We start from the raw sequence: 23,323 nt of genomic DNA on the forward strand, positions 1-23,323 counted from the left end.
AAGATTTTATAAGGCAATAAGACGGTATTTACAAGTACAGAAAAGTAGTATTAGACATGGAGTCCATGAAAGATTAGATTATCTAAAATCTTGTGTAGGAGAATGAAAGGCTATAAAGGAATGGCTAGTTTGGCACATGCTCAAAAGTAAATTAGTGGAAGAACTGAACTTGAAAAGAATATGTCTCGGATACTTCTGAACCAGTGGGTCACGGAGAAGCTCTATATTTTGTTTGTGGAGGTTCTGTTACATTTCCCTGTGTCAACTTACATTCCACCAAAAGTGTGCAGGAGCAAGTTATTTTAGAGGCTTTTAAATGAACTATTATTCAGCTAAAAAATAAATAAAATTACTTTGCCAATAACATAGATGGAACTCAGGGATTATATTATGTTAAATCGGCTAGGAACAAAGATGAAACTATGTGCCCTTAATCATCTGTGGAAGTTATAAAAAGTTGGCTACAATAAAATAGAAAGTAGAATCCAAGATGCAGGGATGGAGAAAGATAAGAAGAAACATATTAGCTCAAAGAGAGAAGCCTGCTGTGGCGTTATATGCCACCACAGGATAACTACAACTACAACTATGTATAATATATCCTTTGAAAACTAGATAAACTCAAAGGTTTCTAACAGATAAAAATGAGAAATGCTTGAGAAGTCAAGATTAATAACTCTGGTTTGGTCATTATTCACTGTGATCAGGTATTGAATTAGACCCTACGTCTCATAAATATGTGCAAGTATATATGTCGATTAATCTATACGTTGAAAATCCCCAGAAATAGAGGACAGGATGTAGATAGAAAATTACAGAAATGTTAGGAGAATTTCTGAATGTTCTACATTGAAATATTAAAAGAAATTTATGTGATTCTGGGAAATGAAGGTGATTAGAAAATTGGTTTGGAAGGTTCGATGCTGTTTGAGTCTGAGATATATGAAATCTATGAGGATGATAAAAGAAACGTAAAATGCATATTGAGGTGTTACTACTAAAGAAATAAAAACACTGAAACAAGAACATTTCTTGCATAGATGATTACAACAGAAGATGAGGATGTTAGGATGGAGATGAATGCTTTAGAGACCCCCCCCCCCCGCCCCACATGAATCAATAGTAACTTATCCATAGAGTTTAAAACTCCTGCTACCTAACAGAAAAAGATGTATTTTTAAAACCATTCACATGAGGCTCAGCTGGCAGAGGGCTTCCTAGATACAGTCTTAAGCATCACATAAAGTAAGTTCGTTGTCCATGCCTGTATCCCAAGCACTCTGGAGGTGGTAGTCCAGAGTTTGGGGCTGTCCTAAGCTATATTGTGCGTTAGAAGCCAACATATGCTATTGGAGACACTGCAGGAAAACAAGCAAGTCACTACGTAGGGAGAAGAGGGTAAGGAAAGAGAAGGACAAAGGAGAAAAGAAGGGTCAGAGGAGGGAGGGAGAACATTGCAGAAAGAAAAGCAGAAAGGGACTAGGAAAGGTGGGAAGGAGAGATAATGGTTTAGTACACTGAGGGGATAACATAGGAAATGATTGGCACGTTTTCTGAAAGTTTGATTAAAAAATAAGAAAGTGGTAGGGAGACAAAATTTAGAACAGAGGCTGAAGGAACGCCCATTCAGAGCCTGCCCTACATGTGGCCCATACATATACAGCCACCAAACTAGATAAGATGGTTGAAGCAAAGAAGTGCAAGCTGACAGGAACCGGATGTAGATCTCTCCTGAGAGACAGAGCCAGAATATGGCAAATACATAGGTGAATGCCAGCAGCAAACCACTGAACTGAGAATGGGACCCCCATTGAAAGAATCAGAGAAAGAACTGGAAGAGCTTGAAGGGGCTTGAGAGCCCATATGAACAATGCCAAGCAATCAGAGCTTCCAGGGACTAAGCCACTACCCAAAGACTATACATGGACTGATCTTGGGCTCCAACTGCATAAGAAGCAATGAATAGCCTAGTAAGAGAGGAGGGAGGTAATGGGGGGAGGATGGCGATGGGAACACCCTTATAGAAGGGGAAGGGGAGGGGCTAGGGGATGTTGGCCTGGAAACCGGGAAATGTAATAACAATTGACATGTAAATAAGAAATACCCAATTTAATAAAGATGGAGAAAAAAACAAAAAAGTGGGAAACTTTTTATGTATTTTACTTAAAATGTAATTACATTCCTTCCCACCTTCCCTTTTCCCCCTCCAAATGTTCCCATTTCTTCCTTCCAATCTTTCCCATGTCCCCCACCCTCAATCCCTCTGAAAATTGTAGCCTCTTTTGCTTTTTATCTCATCTTCAAATCATTCTGATGCCTGGGTTGTTTTTTTTTTTTTTTTTTCTCCTCTGAGGATAATCACTGTGCTCTGCCCTCCTTCCAACCTTCAAGCTGCTGTGCTTTCAAGGTGCCTGAAAGGGAGCATTTTCTAAAATGCCTCCATACATTTTGTCTCTCGTCTGTGTGTGTCATCATAAAATTTTGATTGTAGTTCCCAAATTCCGTGGCCCAGACTCTCACTGAGTGCGGTGAAACTTCCATAAAATGACACACACAGAGACGGAGCCCAAGAGAAGAAAATGAGGAATATCTTCACCCTCGTGGCCTCAGCGAGGGGTGCTTAGGGACATCAACACAATCCCAAGTCTGTAACCCTGCAAGTGAACAGAATCCATGAGGTAAGTCCCCTCGGGTCTGTAGAAGTTACTTGTGTTTTGTCCTGTTTGGGATTACTGCTTGATTCAGGTACTGGAGGGCATAGTCATTGCCACACAAGAGCTTTGCTGGGAAGTTCCTGGGGAGTTACCTCGCCTTCTCAGCATCCATTCATTTCCCCGGATATGGGGGAATGGGTGGGACCACCTAAAGGAGAGGGTCACACACCTTGGTGAACTGTGATTTACGGCGCCTGTTGGGCTGGCTCCAGTTGCACGGTGTTGACCTTTGGGAACCTGAACAAACAGATAACTGATGTCCTCTACGGATATTTAGAAGATCCAGGCTGTTCCCATGGAATTCAGTCAGCCCCTATCATTATCGGATCACCCCGCCTTCCCTAATAACCTGATGGTCGGCTCCCAATCCCCTAAGCAGATGAATCTGGAAATAAACGTGATTCTTTTGCTTCCTAGTGCAGATAAGAGACATTTTTAGTCCCTGGGTCATCTGGAGCAGCTGAGAATAGGAAAAAGGGAGGAAGCAGTCCTTGTATACTGTAAGCACGTGAGGAACAAACCTAAATTGAACAGTGACAGCACAAATGACTGAGAGGCTCCTGCTATAACAGCCTGGCTCAGGCCCTTAGTAGCTCTTCAGAGAGAAGACAGGGGTAGCATAAAGAATGAAGCAGCCATCTGTGGAAATGGAGCAAGCCCTGGCGATGCCCCTGGTTTCAATTCATGACTACACAGCTTGACAGAAAAGCCATTTAAGCATGCTGAGCCTCGTTTCTCATTGTATGTGGGCATCATAACTCATTCTGCTTGGAATGCCTGTGATGGTTAAAGGTTAAATGGCCAGTGCAGTCCAGGCAAATGTCACGAGTCCTTCCTCTGTTCCAGCTCTTCCTCTGTCCTCCACACCTTTTTAGTTCAACTGAGAACCTCCCTACAGTATTTTATACTACAGTATTTTCTTTTTTGTTGTTGTTGTTGGTAAAAAGCATTTCCAATAAATGCAGCCATTTATTTTTTTATAATTTTTCCCATCTTTATTAACTTGAGTATTTCTTATTTACATTTCGATTGTTATTCCCCTTCCCGGTTTCCAGGCCAACATCCCCCTAACCCCTCCTCCTCCCCTTCTATATGGGTGTTCCCCTCCCCATCCTCCCCCCATTGCTGCCCTCCCCACAACAATCCCGTTCACTGGGGGTTCAGTCTTGGCAGGACCAAGGGCTTCCCCTTCCACTGGTGCTCTTACTAGGATATTCATTGCTACCTATGAGGTTGGAGCCCAGGGTCAGTCCATGTATAGTCTTTGGTATAGCACAGTATTTTATCCAGCTTCCTTCTCCCTCTTCTTGAAGCAGTCCCTGATAATGGAAATTCCCTCATAACAGAATCCTTACGGAACTATACTGAGAGTCATAATATTGGACAAGAATATTAATTAGTCAGGATGAATGTTGGCCAGTATACCACAGTCTATTCTCCAAATCCTATCTTTAGGAGTCTGAGTTGGGGGAACTCTTTCATGGCTTCATGCAGACCCCTTGGAGAACAGTGATTTGCAGATCTGGGGTCTTTGACTCCAATTAGGCCTTTTGCCTTGGTGATCCTGAATCACTCCTATTCATATCAGGTTGTTATGTTCTGGCCATCGCATCTTCAGTAACCATGTAAATCAAGACATGCCGGGATCTAGGACCTACCCAGAATTTAAACAAAAATACATCTATTGAAAGCAGATCTGATTTTTCCTTATCTTTCTAAGTTTTCCTCCAACTTAATCTATAATTCTAAGTGGTTTTGTTTCTGGAATGTTGTTGTAAAGAATCTATAACCGGAAAGAGCTGAGAGGGTCTGGAAATGGACAAAATCATAGAGAGCAGACAAGGATTTTCTCTCTGGCAGTTGTAAAGTAAAAGTAGGAGTTAATCCTATCTTCGGTAAATTTTATTTTTTTTATAAAATTGTGTTGATTTGACTTTACAACACAAATTCCTGTCTTGAACAATTGGGGTGTGCTCAGCAAAATAAACCCCAAGACAATAACTTCGTTTCATCCACTCAAAATTTCTCTGTGTTTTTCCTACACTCAGCAGAAATTTCATCAGAGATGTCAAAGGCAGAAATAATTTTTAAAAATGAAACTTTGGCATTGCCTGACCTTCTAGGAAATAGGGCAAATCTAGATTTGTGGTCACCTGAACAAACACTTCAAGGACCTGCCCTCTGGGTGTCATTTAGCTGGCTATGCAGCTAGAAGAGCTCGGTGCATAGGAATGTGGAAACCGTGGCTGTGATGTGAGTGGCTGAATGACTAGAAGCAGCCTTCTTCTCAGGAGCTAATAAAAGGTGGAAACACCCTTCAACTCTTGTATTAAATTTTATTTTTTTAATGCACCAGGGGTTGCACAGAAAATTGGGTTTTGCGGAAGCTAGCAAAGTGGCATATCCATTGCCTTCCCTGGAGAGTTTGACATTTATATTTATGACATTGCTTCAAAACTGACAAGGTGACTCAAGTCAAATTCACTTACCGAACTTGGGACGTGCTGCTGTAGGTTCTGTGAATTACAAGTCCACACCTTGAAAGCGACTAAGTAAATACCATGTCTCCGGTATCGGTGTCCTGTAAGCACTCTCATAGTCAATGCTAAGTGAAAATTCTCATTTTGTTTCCTTTCCCATGTGAAACGTCTACAGTGCAGCTGCATAACTCCCAGGTATGATTCCCTCACTAAGGGAAGAAAAGCTAACATGTTCTCAGTTGGCTCTCTTTACAGTGCCCACTTATGTAGAGAGAATTTAAGGAAAATATCAAAATAGTAAGAAAAAGGGAGGCTCAGAAGAACACGTAAGGGATTTGACCCCAAACCAAATCCTAGTTAGTGGCTGAATGATAGCTACTTCCTGTATCTGTCTACTGACTAAGTCACACATTGATTTAGTTCGAAAAATTAATAGGAATCGATGTCCCCAGTGGGACTTATGTTGCTGCTTGCCTTCGAGCTCCAATTTGAGGTCTTGGGAAGCTGAGGCAGGAGAATTTCTAGATTAAAGTAAATTTGGCCAACAGAGTGAGATACTATTTTTCAAAGGGCCTCAATGAGAAAGTGAAACCTGGATCAAAGGAAGAGAAAGAGAAATTCATTTTCACATTGGGACCAAAATCATATAAATGACAGCCACTGTACCTATACAAACCTAGAATTATATTTCACCTTCAGCTACAAACATGTATGTTCAGCAGCACACAGACAAAATTACCTTCAAACATACCCACCACATGCCCATGCGCACATATATACAAACAGGAACTTTAAAACCATCTCACATTATTTGAGAATAAATGAATTGACAGAAGAAAAATATGTCTATAGAGATGTGTTAGAACACATCTCTTAGAACATTGTTTCCTTTCTACTGTGGTCCCGATGGAGTACAGAAGCCCTGTTCTCAATCTCTTCAGGAGTCGTTTCTCTTCATAATACTAGGAATTACAGATACTTGAAGCAAAATGGCCTCATTAAATCCATACTTTCTTTGAGGTCAAATATTATGGTAGGAGAAAGAACAGGAGCTTGAGCTATACATAGGGTGTGTGTGTGTGTGTGTATAGTGCCAACTTACTGCAAGATCCAATCCCCTTTTCTCTGCTCATCTGTACATTCTACATAAATTACTGTTTCACTTCCCTAAGACCTTTACAGCGTCACCAAAATCAAACCCTATTGTGTAGACTAATAAAGCTCAGATTATACACACCTGTTAGAGAGATAGTACATGCTCCATTTTAAGGAGGCTAAAGAGGCAGTCAGTCTACCTAAGGTCAGTTTGCAGTAGAACTTCCCATTCATGTGACTGCATTTTGAGCAGCAACTCAGACGTCATTTTACTTCATATTTCCTCTCCACTGAAGAGTCATGCTTAGTAACTGATTGATTAAAAATTCAATTGTAGAGTTTGTATCCTTTGATACATAACAAATGCAAGTCTACACTTATCTCAGAGACAATGAAATGTGTTTTCCATGATAAGATCTGACATTTTAGAAGAATGGGCACATTAAGTCTTGCGATAAATAAATAAACAAACAAATAATAAATTACTTTCTGATCCTTAACATCTTACTTATCAATTAATTAAAGACAATACACATATTTTGGATGAGAATGCCCATATGATTGATGTTGCCTATCCAAATATTTATAAGCATAACTGCATAACTGAGAACCATTTTTCTCAACCAAAAAATACTAGTTTATAGGCTACCTATAAAATTTCTCTGTGACCAGTAATATATTTAGTGTAATAATCTTGGATTCCATAGGGACCTTACAAAATGGATTGAAATTAAGAGTTCAGCTCGGACATGACCAATATTTTCAATAATTACAATGGACTACAAAGTAGGCTGGACATATTCCATAGCCTGAAAAATACCTTCCCAAGCACAAAGGGATTGGCTATTCGTACGAAACTGCAGGCAAAATACGTTTCTGTTCATTTTCCCTGGCATTTCCGATTGCTATTATCCCTCAATATCCTCAAACTCCTTAGACACAAAAAGACACAAAATACAGAAATCATGAAAGGTTAGAAATATTTTGGAAATAGAGAAATGTTGATAAATCAGTAATAGGTCTACGTGAAATAAACAAGCTCCCAGAAAGAAATCCAGTTTCAAAGCTGTTTCAGAATAAGAAGTTAATGAACAATGAAAAACTCTTAGAAAATGCTTTCACTCGCATCCACTTTGGGGGATGACATGTTCCTCTCTACCTGCTCTTTTCCGTGAGCATGCTGTGCTTCCGAACATCTCTCCTGGATATCATCACACTTCTGCCTACCGTATCCCTCCTGCAGTTTAAGCTCCAGATGTGTCTTCATTGAAGCTTTCCCTTATCCCACAGGAGAAAACTGGCTCCTCTTTCTCTACTTCCACAGCACCAGGGAGACCTCCTTCATGTCAGGTAGTCATAGTTACCATGAGGCATGCATGCATTTTTTTTTTTTCATTTCTAGAAGCTAGACACGAAGTACATTTCTAGGGGCTAGAATACATATTAAATACTGCGATACAGGGTGGGCTCTCAGAAAATATAATATTTTCTAGGCGGTAAATGTTTTATGTTGCTTTTACTGCATGCTGTACTGTTCAAAGATTGTAAATATAAATGTCACTTTTACTTTCTCAGAGGAAGGAATGAGATGAGAGCCGCACCCAAGCTTTGTGAATACACGGCTTGGCCTTAGCATTTCTAACTATCCCTAGGCTGAGGGCTGAAAGCTTCTGCAAGCCCAGACCCTTGAAGGCTTCAGTTTCCAGCCTGTGTCTGCTAACCTAGGCCCCGAATGTTTCAGCCTCTGAGACTGAATGCTCTTTCTGTTGGCTGGTTCAACTCGGATGCTCTGGCTCAAACTCCTAAAGATTCAAATTGGCTTCTCTCAGCTTCTGAGTGAATTGTTCTGTTTAGAAAGATTGCTTCTGAACTCGATGAACTGAACTGAACACAACTCTCTGAGCCTCTCCCTCATGGCTCTTTAAGTAACCTCTCTTTCCTGTTTGTTCTTGTGAAAGTTGGTCGTATCCAATATCTGACTCATTCTGTTCAATCTTTCTCTGATTCAACAATTTGTCTGCCCCTCAATCAGACATCACTTTCAAACATGGCTTCTTCCTTCTACAAATTAACCTTACATTAATCATTAAGGATTGAAGGTGGGTACTAATGGTATGTCTATATTTAATCCAGAACACACTGCAATCCAGGGTGTGTCTGTGTTCGGGCCAGATCATATCTTTGGGTGTGATTCCTTGCCAAAGCAGCCATGTTACTACACTAAAACTCCTCTACAAAAGACGACATAAGCACTATTTCAGTCTTTCTACTAAACAAGTTAGTGGGTCTCTATCATCTTTTCATTAAACAGAAAATGACAGCCAGATCTTACAGTACATGGTGACAATGTAAATATCACCCTGGAGTTAATCTCAAAATTAGTAGTGACTCCCTTAGTGGCTTTAGAAACATATTAAAACAATCAACCTCATACTCAGCTTTTTCCAGGAATATTTATAATCATGGGGAGTATTTTTAAAAGCATAATTGCCTTAAATCAAAAGGAACATGTCAAATAACATCTGCTTTATGTTCTTCAATACTTAATGTCTGGATAATGATTTATTCTTTCTGGCAGAAAATTGTCACTAATATTGTTCTGATGAGCATATGGTCTGACAGACTGACAAAGAACGATGGTTCATGAAACCTAAGGATAACATCACACTGTTCTGGTCTTGAACCCCTCTAAGTAACTGTGGGCGAAGCTTAAGATTCCCAAGAAGACTGAGAAACAAAGCTGTCTGCACAGACATATAAGGTTATTGACGTTACAACTGTGCAAATTTAAGAGAGAGTGAAAGTCATGTTTGGGGTACAAACCTGTGATCTCACACTTAAGAGGCTGAAGTTCAAGCCAACAATGAGAAGTTTCCTCGAAAAACCAAAAGTCACAGCAGCAGAAAAAGAAGACAATCCTTATTTTCTTTTATTTTTCAAAGCTGTAATATTAGAATTTAACAATTACAAAATATAATACAATTATAAATTACCAGTCAAAGAAAAACACATTACAATGAAAACAGATTGCCTCTGATTTAATAATAAAAAAAATCATCATGAAACAATTTTTTTATTTCTGCACTTCTCTTTTTAAGTATTTCCAAGTAATTATTAGTGTGTAAACCAGACTCTATTTCATAGTTTTGTTTCATGGTAGATAGTAAGAACTCAACACAGTAAAAAATTTCAAATGAGATGGCACAGTTCAAGAAAATTTAGTAAGTTAAAATGAGTCTTTGTAAATTAAGAGTGGGTTTATACAACAGAATTCAACATTAATCCATCCTATCTTAATTGCGGTGCTAATAAACTGACCTCCTTAACAACCATGTGAAGAACAGTTCATATGCAATTACCAACAAAACATGCTCCAAACAATGGACTAGGAATGCCATTTTTCTGACAGTGCTTATGGGCAAAGAATTTCAAAAATGAGTAGTAGCATGACAAACAGTAAAAGAGTAATCCTGGGCTTAGAGTGCCACCTACAGGAAAGAAAAAGAAAAGAGGAAGATTTTGAAAATCAAAGAAAGAGAGAGAGAGAGAGAGAGAGAGAGAGAGAGAGAGAGAGAGTGTTGGGGTGAGGGATCTTTTAAAATATTTCTAAGCCATCCAACTTAAAAATTACTTCTGATTAAGGCTAGAGGTCAAATCTTTGGGGCGTATCGCAGCCTACCACTTCACAACTTCCACACCACAATGAGACTCAGGGGGAAATCTCCATCAGAGACACTCAAATGTATCTTGAAATAAGCTACAAGACTCTTGGAGTGACTCTTACCTCCATGAGGTGATCTAAGAAGTTAAATCATTGGTCTAAGGTCAATCAGAGACAGTCCCATGCAAACTCCTTGACCTTCTAACCTCTTCACCCTGCCCATCAGGCCCAGAACAGCCTACTCCTCCACCAAGGTTCTCACTTATAAAAAATTGGAAAGAGCCTGAAACTAGTCAGTATGGGAGACAATTTCCTGAACAGAACACCAATGGCTCAGGCATTTAATTAATAAAAGGGACCTCATGAAACTGACAAGTTTCTGTAAGTCAAAGGACACTATCATCAGGACAAAACAACAGTCTATAGATTGGGAAAAGGTAACCTACATTAACCCTACATTTGGCAGAGGGCTCAGATCCAAAATATATAAAGAACTTAAGAAGTTAGATATTGGCATTCTAAATTGCACAAATTAAAGAATGGGGTACACAACTAATCAAAGAATTCTCAACAGAGGAATCTCAAATGGCCATTTTTGTAAAGAAATGTTTAATGTCCTTAGCAGGGAAATGCAAGTCAAAACACCTCTGAGATTCCACCTTATACACATCAGAATGGCTAAGATTAAAAACTCAAAGGACAGCACGTGTTGGTGAGGTTGTGGAGCAAAGGGAACATCCCTCTACTGCTGGTCAGATTGCAAACTTGTACAACCACTCTGGAAATCAATTTGGAGGTTTCTCAGAAGGTTGGAAATACTTCTACCTGAGGACCCAGCTACACTATTCCTGGGCATATACCCAAAAGATGCTTTACCATCCCACAGAGACACTTGCTCAGCTATGCTCACTTGATCTTAGCCAAAAGACCGAGAAGCGATGCTCGTTTATGTTCAAAGCAGCTTTATTGATTATAGCTAGAAACTGGAAACAATCTAGATGTTCCTCAATTGAAAAATATACAGAAAATACAGAAAATATTGTATGTGGAATACTGTTCAGCCATTAAAAACGAGGACATCATTTGTTTCATAGGCAAATGGATGGAACTAGAAAATATCATCCTGAGTGAGGAAACCCAGACCCAAAAGGACATGCATGGTATGTACTCGCTTAAAAGTGGACATTAGTCATAAAGTCCAGGATAGCCATGCTATAATCAGCAGACCCAAAGAAGCCAAATAACAAGGAGGCCCCAAGGGAGGATGCTTGAATCTTTCCAGAAGGGGAAACAGAATAGACATCAGAGGTCAATGAACAGAGCGAACTGGTGGAAGAGGAGATGGGGAGGGGAATGGGGAGAGTCAGGGAAAGAGAAGGGAGATCATCTGAGCAGTGAGGGCAATCTCTAGGATGTGTCAGAGACCTGGGATGGGGAGAGGCTCCAGAGGGTCTAAGGAGGAAACTATCTGAGATTCCTAGCAGTGGGGGATATGGATCTTGAAGTGGTCGCTTCTTGTAGCCAGGCAGGACTCCCAGTGGTGGGATAGGACAGCAATCCATCCACAAGCCTTTGACCCAAAATGTGTCCTACCTACAAGATGTACAGGGAAAAAAACGAGCAGAGACTGAGGGAATGGCCAACCAATGACTGTCCAAAATTGGAATCCAATCCATGGGCAAGAACCACTCCCCAACACTATTTTATGATACTCTGTTATGCTTGCACACAGGAACCTAGCATAATTGTCCTCTGAAAGACTCTATACAGCAGCCAATAGAAAGAATTGCAGAGACTCACACTCAAACATTAGATGGAGTTTGGGGAGTCTTATGGAAGAGTTGGGAGCAAGATTGAGGGACCCAAAAAGGACAAGTAGTTCACAGGAAAATGAATGGTCAACTAATCTAAACCCTTTGGGACTCTCAAAGACTAAATCACCAACCAAAGAGCAAGCAAGGGCTGGACCAAGGTCCCCTGCACCATATGTAACAGATGAGCAGCTTGGTCTTCATGCAGGTCTCCCAAACAACCATAGCAGGGGCTGTCCTTGAGCCTGTTACCTGCCTGTCTATCTGTGGATCCCGCACTCTAAATGTACAGCCTTGTCTGAACTCAGTGGAAGAGAATGTGCCTAGTCCTGCAGCAACTTGATGTGCGGGGTAAAGGTTGGAGTATGGGGGTGAAGGGTTGAGGGGAGGGTTGACACACAGATGGGGATTCCCCTCCTAAGGAGAATGGAGCAAGGACTTGTGAGAATGGGTATGGGGAGGAAAGTAAGAGCTGATATTAGGTTGTAAAGTTAATAAATACATTTAATAAAAATTTTTAAAAATTTTCTAAAAGCTGGGGGCATCTTCCTTAGTCATAAATTTAACAGACATAGCCAATAAAGGCACTTGCAAGCCTGACAACCTGACTTTGCTCCCAAGACTCATAGGGATTAAGACAAGAACTGATCCTAAAAGTTGTTTTCTGACCTCTACATGCACATGTCAAACCATGTACATACACCCACGCACACACACGCACACTCACACACACACCATAGTGCAAGTTTGCTTACTGTTGCTGTGTTATGCTATGTTAAACACCACGGTATGAAGGAGAGAGTTCATCCAGCTTCTTATGAGTTCCAATGAAGAAGCCTGAAGCAAAATTGAAACAAAGCCAAGTATGGAGTAAGGTCATTTGCTGGCTTGTTTCCTCTGGCATGCTCAGTGACCTTCCCTATGTATCTCAAGCTCATCTCCTCAGGGATCGCACTGCCCACTGTGCTGGGCTCTCCTACATCAGCTAGCAATTAAGAAAATGCCTCACAGAAGTGGCCACAAGTCAACCTAATTAAAGCACCCCACCCCCAATTAAGGTTCCCCCTTCACAGAAACACCCAGTTGACAACTAAGGTTGATCATCAGTTACATCGTAAAGGATATTATTTTCATGTGCTCAAAAGCCAGAGTGCATACAATGTTCTAGTATTAATCCATGAGAATTCCACAACTTCAATTTCCTTCATTTTAACATTATATCTGTGTTTTCGATCATAAAATCGGGGAGGATCAAAAGAGTGAGATAGAAGGGAAAGGATGTGTTGGGATGTCTGAGGGTTGAGAGGGAAAATTGGGAGTGTTGTGTATGTACGAAAGTGCCAAAGAAAGATAAAAGATACTCCATTTTTTAAAGATCTTCAGAAAAGCAAACTTGGTTGTGGGAGAGAGAGAGCAGGTTTCACACAACAAATACAGTATGTGGGCAGATATCTTTCTGAAGATAAAATTCACTTTCTACAAGTCTTTCTTTCAAAATATGGCTACATCCTCTCCATCACTGCCATCTCCAAGCTGTACCTAAGTAGATAAGCTTACAGGCTTAGAATGTCTGTAACATCCCTATAAACTCTCAACTCTTATCTTCACTCCTGTGTCCATAAAAAGCAGCCTATGCACTGCTGCTGTGCTATGCAACATGAGCCTTCTTAATATTTACCGAGTTAAAATTGTATGCGGCTATTTGCAAGCTCTAGAATAAAAATTCAGAGGAGAAGCCCTTGGTGCTATGAAGGCTCCTTTCTCCAGTGTAGGGGAATGCCGGGGCAGTGAGGTAGCAGTGGATGAGTGGGAGGGGGAGCATCCTCATAGAAGCAGGGGGAGGAAAGATCTGGAGGGGGGGAACCGAGTAAGGGGATAACATTTGAAGTATAAATACATAAAATATCCAATAAAAATTTCAGATCCTCTAATTGTAACCCTTCTAAATGATCTAGCCCTGCCTTTCTTCTGTGATTCAGACCTTTCCGTTTATTTATTCAGAACAGCAGCAATGGGAGATACAATAAGATCAGTACAATAGAGGCTGGATAGAGAGCTCAACAGTTAAGAGCACCAGCTGCTCTTCCAGAGAACCTGCAGTTGGTTCCTAACACCTACGTGGCAGCATTTGTAACCCCAGTACCAGGGGATCTGACAGCCTCTTCTGACCTCTGCAGGCACCGGGTACACAAGTGGTGTACCAACCTAAATATAATCAAAACCCACATGCACATAAAAATAAACAGTTTAAAAGAACCACCCATACTTAGACTAAAGACTGTACCATATGCCAGGTATTGTCCTTAATGCATAAATATGGTAAAATGTGAAATGCACTTCATTGATTCTATCAATTAAGTTTATATATACAGCTACATAGCTTTTTATGTGGTCATTTTATTGTGTAATCAACACCACCTTACACCTCCGGGAATGTTTCCATTCTCTTTAGTTGAAACTCTACAGGGACAGTCTTATTCCCTGCTCCACTCTGCCCAGGTTCTGGTAATCACCAACCTTCTCCACAACCATCTCCATCTCTGTGCAGGTAAGTCCTCTAGGAATCTCATATAGGTAGAAGCATACAGTATCTGCCCTTTGTGACTCACTCATTTCCCTTTGCACAATGCCTTTTAGTTCAACTTTGCAGCATGCACTACTATTGCTTTTCTAGCTTAGGTCAAACAATTCATCGTAAATATATGCCACATTTTTCAGTAGGCAGAAACTTGGATTGTTTCTGCCTTTTGACTTTTATGACTATGAAGCCAGTGTCAACCTGTCAGATTGCTAAAACAAAATAATGTCCTGTAAGCCCAATAGAAAATTTCAGTTTTAGAAGTAGTGAGAGATCAACATGTGAGCCTCCATTGAGGGATGTATTAAAGCCAGTGCCTGCCTCCTTAAAGGTGTGTTGACAAGGATCAGGATCTACAGTCTCTTATTTTTCCATGTAGAAAGGTTTAATGATAGAAGAAGAGTAGAAGAGATGTATAGAGGTCAGCCATGAGCACATGGAGAGAAGTGGGGAAGGGGAACAGGGATAGAAGGGGCAAAGGGGAAGAGGGCAAGAGCAAGGAGCAAGAGCCTATGGTCTGTTCTTATCAAGACATATATTCCAGCATGGAGAATGGACAGTGATTCCCTTATCTAATCCCTAAATTCCATCACAATGTCAATATTCAAAATATAGGCTATAGGCTGAGGAGACACAGGCCATGACAATTGCTATACAAGTTATGTGTTTGAACCCTTGCATTCACCTTTTGAGAACATTAAAAAGCAAGACGTATACAACTAGAATTGCAACTGTTAGACAATATGGTAATCATGCTTAGTTTTGTGCAGGACCTAGATTGTTCTCCACAACAAATGAACCCCAGTAAATTCCTTCAGGAAATGCACAGGGTGCCAAATTCCCCCTATCCTAGCCATTTGTTCATTCCCTTGGTTTTAACCATGAAAGAGACATTCTTATAGGAGGGATGAAATAATGCTTGGTGTCTATTCGCATTCACTTAAAAACTAAGGCATATTGAGAGTGATTATCTTTATGGGTGCTTTTGGACATCTACAGAATTTAAGAGAAATCTACTTAAGTCCTTAGCGAACTCTTTTTAAAACCATCTTTAATTCCTTGAGAATTTCATGTATGCATACAATGTATTTTGTGATACTTGCCTCCCTCTATTCCTCCGAATCCCTCCCAGATTCAATCCCTCTCAAATTTTGTCCACTTTTTATTTTCATTATTTCAGATTTATTTTTAATCTATGTATGTACGTACCATGTGCACGCTTGGTGCTGCAGAAGCCAGAAGAGAGCATCTGACCCACTGGAACTGTAGTTACCATTGTGTGCTGCCATGTGGGTACTGGAACAGAATCCAGCTGCTAGAGCAGCAGGTAACCTTAACCTTAACCATCCCCTTTGCCTACTTTTAAATTGGATGGTCATTCTTTTGCTGGAGATTTACATATATTCTGGAGATCAGGTATTATAAAAGCACACTACAGTAAACATTCTTCCATTATGCGACTATTCATTTCTTGTGTACTGTACTTTGAGGCACAAATTTTCAATTTTTATGTAAAATTTTCCATGTTTTTTATGTTGCCTGTGCTTTTGATATCACATCCAACAGCCTACAGCCAAGTTCAGTCATCCCTTGTTCGCTCTTATTTTTATATTTGGGTCAGTTTGAGTTAAGTTTTGTAAATGTTATAAAGTAAGCATCCCGTCTTGTTTGTGTAGTGTTTACTTTTGCCATTGCCATGGCCGTTATCACTTTGTTTAGGTCTACTCTACTGCTTGGAGGCCGTCTTGTACTCACACTGTATAGGAAATTAAACATATGCAGAGTGTGTCCGTGTTATAGAGCCAAGGAGCAGAGGTCAGAGATCAGAAGGTAAAGGTGACTAGGACTTGCAGGGAAGAGTATCAAAGAGTCACTTATCAAAGAGAAAAATGCCAAGGAAGACCTCTCTGCCCACGGAAGTTGTAGCATTCACGTCAAGGAAAAACTAGCGAAGGGAATATTTGCATGGGACTAGGAATAGTTTGATCTTCCCACAGACAGCATTCAAAAAGGCTTTATGGCTCTTGCTCTCTTCCCCTCTTCCCTCTGTCCCTTCTCTCTCCATTCCCCTCTCCCGTCTCTCTCCATGTGTTCACTGCCAGCCTCTATTCCTCTACTCTCTCTCTGCCTTTCTCTTGTTTCTACTACCCCCTTGATTCCCCTCCCCTTTCCCTAAATAAACTCTATTCCATACTTAAAAAATAAATAAAAAAAGGCTTTATAGTCAAATCCTCAGAAACCATTCAACAATGAAGCCATAAAGCCCACAACTCATTGGTAGCATTGTTGTTTAAACAACTTCTATCCTTTATCCCGACTCTCCTCAGCCTTGGCAAACCTGCTCTTCTCTCAATTTCTATAAAATTAACCTTTTAAAACTACCTTTAAAAGTGAATTTTTATGACTTTGTCATAAAGGAATTAAGTAACTTCAAGGTGATGAATATGCTAATTACATTGTTAGAATCATGAAACAATTGTGCATTTAACAAAACATCATACTGAAGCCCCATTAATATGTAAAAAGCTATTCTTGCCTCTTCCTAAAAAAATTTAAAAGTAAAAAAAGAATAAATTGAAATCCAGCTACTTATACATTCTTTAACTCAGTCTTGAGAAGGAAAGGCAACATTGTGCATATTCTGTGTCATGAAAGACGTTATCCCTATCCAAACTTATTAGGTTTTAAATGAGGCAGTTTTCCAGAAAATATCTAGAAGGACTATGAGGAACCAACAGTTTATTAGAAAAACTATTAATGCTACGGACAAGACAGAGGCAAAATATGTTGAGGGCTTTGAGGAGAGTTCAGGACAGACACTATTGTGGGTAGAAGTGGAGGCCTGTTCTTACAGCTCTCTGTTGATGGGAGGTTTCACAGCAAGAGTTTGCAGCCAGGCTCTCTGGTTCCTAGGCAGAAAGATGATAGGGAGCAGGAGTTGTGAAGGAGCTTCCCTAGTGAGAAATCCAGGCATGGTTGCCTGTAATGCCTCAACAGGGGATCTCGATATATAGAGTATCTGTGGAAGGAGGGCTGAGACATGGCTGGATTCTAACATCACTTTCTTACAAAACCCCAGTAGTGAGAGGTTCATAAAGGACCACTGAGAACAGGAGTACTTTTTATTGACTAGTTGTAAGAAAGGGCATTTCCAAATACCTTGGAGGGAACCAATTTTAATCAGTTTCAGTGTCATTTTCCTTCAATTTTTATACCACCAAATACATATATCTGTTGTTTCTACATGTGGGCTGCCATGTTGGATAGAAAACAGACATGTGTGAGTCTCTGGTTCCTGTGCCTTTCTCCATACAGGAACATGAAAGCATCCTCTAACTGCTAATACTGTGTATGTCCAGTTAGGTAGCCTCCAGGGTTAGTCACTTTATGGTAGAAACATAAAAATAGTCAGTTCTGTGGCACACTCGCAGACACACAGACACAGGTACACACGCACGCGTGCACGCACACGCACACACACACAGACACGTGCACAGACATGCATGCACATACATAAAGTCAATCATTTCTGAATCCTTAGATGATACTGAGAAGGATTTTATAACTAAAGTTCTTATTCAGGCTTTAATCAAATGAGTGGTTATCCTGAGTGAGTCATCTGACCCACTCAGAGCGGCTGAAAACCTTTTCTCCACAGACACCACAGGGAGGCTGCATCTGCGGTTGTTCTCTGTAAACGCACTGCTTCCTTTCCTCACTGCCCCCTGGCAGAGAGCATGTCTGTGGCTGAGGCAGCTGCCTCGTTGTGGTCTTTTGTAGGTTCAGTTGTGTTAATAAGTCAGTTCCTCGTATTAAATCATAAGGCACATCGCTCCCCCACTGATTCTTCTTGCTAAACCCTGACTTACGGAGGTTTTCTTCTCTCTGCAGTTCCATGCCGTGTGTGCAAGGGTCGGCTGTTTCTCACTGATCTGTTTACCTTTTGTCTGTAAACACTTAAAGATTCGTGTTCTATGCCACATGGCATATGTCTTCATCACCTTTGCCCACACCACAACAATTCACAAACCAACCTGTGATGAGAGATGTGTCTTTGAACACTTCAGCAGCTGGTGAGAGGACCTGTGACTCGGGGATCTTAGGAAGGTAAATCCTCTTGGCATTATGTTTTGAATGTGCTTTATAATTTTCACTAAATTTTCTATTTTGATTCCAGTTCCCATCAGGAAGGCGTAAGGATAGCAAATGCCTTCCTAATCTTTTCCTCTTGTGTAATCTGTGGTGACTATGGAACATTCGCTTGCTTTTCATACTTGGTCACTGTCTAATTCCAAAAGTGCTTATTAGTTAACCCAGATGTTTTGATCTAAAAGCAGAAAAAGTGACAGAATTGTATTTCCTTTGGAATTTTCTGAAACAAATAGTACATCTAAATGTTGGTGTTTCCTACATATAATGATATACACTTAACCTACAGTAAGACCAAGTTTATCACCTAAGCGTCATGCTTCTTGGGACTTTGGGAAACACATTCTCAAATGGTAAGATTATTGACTATTACCTGGAGTTCAGGTAAAAAACACTTGATAAACATAATATCTAGTAGCTTTTGACGACTATTCTTTTCTAAGTGGTAATCAAACAGAAATTGTAGATATATAAAACACAGTATATGCCATGTCACCAGCACATAGTGCTGGATGACACATGATAGGAACATCACATTTATTGAATATGTATTTCTTTATACACAGTACATAAGTGAGTACATGACAAAGTGAATACATTGCTGACCTAGAAGTCAAACTGCTTTTCTTTAAAATGGAAACAATAATCATGATACCCTCCCCAAGAATCATGTTCTGAAAACAATATTATAGTACAGTGTATTAATTCTACAACAATATATGATTTTTCCTCCACACTATTATCTGATCTACAATGTAGAAAATTACCAAAGAATCCTTTTGCTCAGCTTACCTTCATTGAATACCTTATGTTAACACAGAGTGATTCTCTTCCTTCAATGAGTACATTTCTTAACATCACACTACAAGGGTTCTTCAGACCATCTTTATTTTTGTAACATCTTTCATAAAAAAAATCTATACAGATAAGCATGTTTCTAGATCTGAAAATTCATTTATTTTGTGTAATAGACTTAGATTGCCATTATAGCAAATTCCTATGTCCATCAGCACTTCATTTAGGGAAGTGTTCACAAACATCTTTTCCAGAATTTGGGGTCAGCTCTGACATTGGCAATATCACTCCCATGCTGAGAAGGAGTTGAAGCAATCCTGGAAGGCATAACTGCCATGCCCTCTACTCCATTGTACAGGAGATGATAAATACTACTTTTATTGAAGCAATAGTAGATCTGGCTGAGGATCATAACCCCAGTCTATTGCCATCCATAAATACCATCCACTATCTCTTATAAGATAAATGTTATTATTTTATTAATATATTAACACAGAAACTTGAGTTTCTAGTACTCAAATCAACACTTAAATTGAAGAAAGAATCAGCCAAAATTTTAAATGTAAAGTTTAATTATTGGCTGGGCATGTGGCACATACCTTTTAACCCTGTACTAGGGATGCAGAGGCAGGTGGGTCTCTGTGAGTTTGAGGCCAGACTGGCGAGAGTGAGCTCCAAGACAGCCAGAGCTACATAGTGAGACCCCATCTCAAAGGACAAAACAAAAGTTTAATTATTTATAAGAATTGTATTATTAGCTATTTCAAAGCAGTATACCATTTTAATTTCTAAAATAATGTACTTGAAAAATATTTGGTTTAGATGATTTTCAGAGATTTTTTTATAACTCAGATTCTTTAAACACGTGTGTTGGCATGATTGCACATTTATAATCAGAGTCCTTTAATATACGGTTTCTAAAGCAAGCATACTAACAGATGTTGGGATTACCTGTAGACATAGTCTGACTACTACTTTCTTTGGTCATAACTAAAGGTCCAGATGTTATACAGATTGCTGCTTCTCTGCCAAAGATTTCTCAATATCATCAAGCACTTGAACGGCAGCCTTGGGAATCCGGGTTCCAGGACCAAATACGTTGGAAACACCAACTTCATATAAAAATTCATAATCCTGTTGAACAAATTTGCTTGATTAAAATAAACATTATTTCAAATGCAAAGAAATATTTTATACATATGTGCATGTATGTATGAGCGTGTACGTGTATATGTGTGTGTGTCCGCGCACCCAAAGCTTTCTCAGCTGGAACCCTGTTTGTGGAGCTTCCTTCACTGAAGCAGCTAAAAACCAGCAGCACTGAGATCAGACTATAAAAGGAATTATATGTTCTAGCCAGTCCATATAAAAAACACACAGGCCTAGTATTTTATTTATAAGATGTAGGCCTAGATTGGGCAGGTGAGAGAGCTATTCCAACACACATCTCAGCCATATGTCCCTTGTTACTTGCTGTTTCTCCTGGCCATGTGCTCATGGTCCATCTCCTCTCATGGTGGCCTTCTCTTCCCTTCCTGTCCTTTTTCCTTCTCTTTGGTCTCTCCTGAAATCCCCTCACTCAATCCTCAATCCCACCTTTCTCTTCCTAGTGCCCAATCGCAGGCTCTAGCCTTTTATTAACCAATTAACTTTAAACTGGGGAGCAGGGTTTATACTGCATCACTTCATGTATGTGAGGATCTCCTTGTCAGAGGCAACCAGGTCTTGGGGGCCAGGATTTAGCACGGAATACATAGCAGTACCAGACCAACCTCCAACACACACCCCAAGTTTAAACCAGAAATCTGCCCAGTGTTATTTGTGAAGCTATGTAGCCTAAACAAGGAGGGAACCATGCTTTAAAACCTATTTTTTCTCTAAATCTTCACTGCTTATTGTTCTATGTGTTAAACTTACTATAATGGTATGTCATTGACTTTAAAAGTCAATTTACTTCCTCCTAGAAATATACCTCTCCCTAGTGAATGCTGGCCTCATGGTAAATCACTTCTGCTAATGAAGACTAGGTTTTTGTTTTCTTTGTCTTTTTGTTTTGTTTTGTTTTGTTTTGTTTTTGTTTTTGTTTTTGTTGTTGTTGTTTTTCTGTTCTGCTACTGCAGTCATTAGCTTATTTTAGTGACAGTGTGTAAGGATTCCTGGGGCTTGAGTTCTCCAACAAGCTTTAGGCTGTGTTAGCATCAGAACATGTTCAGCACTAACACTGAATCTAGTATGTGCCTTGAGGTTTGACCCCATACAGGACAGATAGTCTGGCCTATATTTAACTGTTGCAACACAGATCTTTTCCCAGTTTTCAAATGATCAAAATTAGGCAATAAATTACCAATCACATGAATTATCCACCAAGGACCCCTTCCTACCTTTGTACTGCTCCTCCAATGCTAAGAATTATGCAACAGCATTTAACATATACTCCTAAACCTGTGTCCTTCTTGCCTGAATTTCTGAGAGTAGAGATAATGTCCAATCATCTTTGTATCCCCAGCACTGGACCGCTAAGTACTGAAAACACATCACTGACCGAGACAGCAAGTGCTATGTGTTAAGAGCTTGTAAGAATGACTGAAGCATTTGGTAGCAATCATCTCCAAGTTAAGAACAGGCTAACACATTACTGTTTCCTAAGAAAGTGGTGCTCCATGGTGCTATCCTAACATCTGAGATATGAACTGGGAATGGGGTATTCAAACGGCAGGGCTGTGGAGTACTCTGAAATTTTGATACCCAAAAGAAGGGCTGACCTACAAAGTCTTACATAGGCTTTAGTAGGTCCCTTAAATGTACCTTTAGTGGGTAGTAAAATTAGGAATACCTGAATGTAGGCAGAGGGCACACAAATAGTGTTTATGCCATTTTTATTTTTGTACCTTAGTTATTAACTTAAAACTATTTCCAAATAAAAAGGTACTTCCCAATGTCTTCCACACACCAGGCCAGGAAAATCATGCTTTAAAATGTAACTAAAAGTCCATGCAGTCACTCAGTCAGCTTAAGCACTTGAGGACAATGATGCCAAGAGATGAGGATCCTGGCTGAGTCACAAAGTAGTGATGATGGAGCATGTTTCATCACACTACAGAAACTGTAAACACTATATCAGGAAAGGCTACATCTGCTGGGTTCAGCACTTGGTGTTAATACTTTCTAATTCAGTAACTAAAGAGTCCTAAGCTAAGCACCAGGAGCACTTCTCATACTCCCTGAACTAGCGTTTGATCAGAGTTCCCCAAAGGCCTGCACGTCAAAAGCTTGGGCCCAGTCCTGTGCTTGTTTACAAGGTGCTGAATCCAAACAGGTGGGATCTACCAGGGGTCTTGGGTCACAAGCCTAAGAATTCTTCTTTATCTTTCATGCTGGAGCCTGAGGCAATACTTTTCGTTCTCTGTGCTCTCCTTCTTATAATGTAGACTTCCAAAAGCAGCAGGAAAATAAACAATGGACTGAACTCTCTAAAACTGAGTGGGAATAATTTTTTCACTTTGAAACTTGGCTATCTTAGGTACCTGCTACATAACTCATAGTGAGTAGTATATGGGGTCTGATCCTTCTCATTCCCTAGTAAAGGCTACCCATGCTACACAGAAGTGTACCATAGGAAGCAGCCGTGTTCAGACTGTAAATTACAGAAAACAGTTAAAGATGGCCTCAGTGACTCTACCAAGAAACTTAATGTAAATTTAAATATATTTCTTGAAAATACCAGCAATGGCATATTTGATTTTTTTCTCAACTCTTATATCAATCCAACTATTTCCTAGGGCTTAATTAGTTTAACTCCTACCTTTTAATACTATACCATAGAGCTTATGTGTTAGAATTTCCATCACCACAAGATACATTCATTATCCCACAGATAGGCAATCCTAATGAATAACAGCCCACATGCAAAGTGTGGTGGCATGTGCTGTGACATCACAGGTGTGCCTGCGGCTGACATCACAGGTGTGCCTGCGGCTGACATCACAGGTGTGCTGTGACTGACAGACATCACAGGTGTGCTGTGACTGACAGACATCACA

General features: G+C 40.0%; 2 protein-coding genes across 3 annotated transcripts in view; one reads left to right on the forward strand and one right to left on the reverse strand.

Annotated features, from left to right (window-relative positions):
- LOC148003647 (uncharacterized) overlaps positions 1–20,924 on the forward strand; it is a 47,311-nt gene extending 26,387 nt beyond the window's left edge. The window contains exons 2-6 of the mRNA XM_087568145.1: positions 11,045–11,110; positions 14,214–14,309; positions 16,016–16,169; positions 18,303–18,446; positions 20,894–20,924. Of these exons, the coding sequence (XP_087424271.1) occupies positions 11,045–11,110; positions 14,214–14,309; positions 16,016–16,169; positions 18,303–18,446; positions 20,894–20,924 (491 nt within the window). The remainder of the gene's footprint in view (positions 1–11,044; positions 11,111–14,213; positions 14,310–16,015; positions 16,170–18,302; positions 18,447–20,893) is intronic.
- The window catches only part of Mmut (methylmalonyl-CoA mutase), a 28,218-nt gene continuing 23,864 nt past the window's right edge, over positions 18,970–23,323 (reverse strand). Inside the window, 1 exon segment of one of the 2 annotated variants that reach the window (NM_001399409.1) lies at positions 18,970–20,417. In NM_001399409.1, the coding sequence (NP_001386338.1) occupies positions 20,289–20,417 (129 nt within the window). In that variant the 3' untranslated portion in view covers positions 18,970–20,288. 2 annotated transcript variants of the gene reach the window in all.

This window comes from Rattus norvegicus, chromosome 9, assembly GCF_021556685.1.
Source record: "Rattus norvegicus strain SHRSP/BbbUtx chromosome 9, alternate assembly SHRSP_T2T, whole genome shotgun sequence".
NCBI classification, from domain to species: domain Eukaryota; kingdom Metazoa; phylum Chordata; class Mammalia; order Rodentia; family Muridae; genus Rattus; species Rattus norvegicus.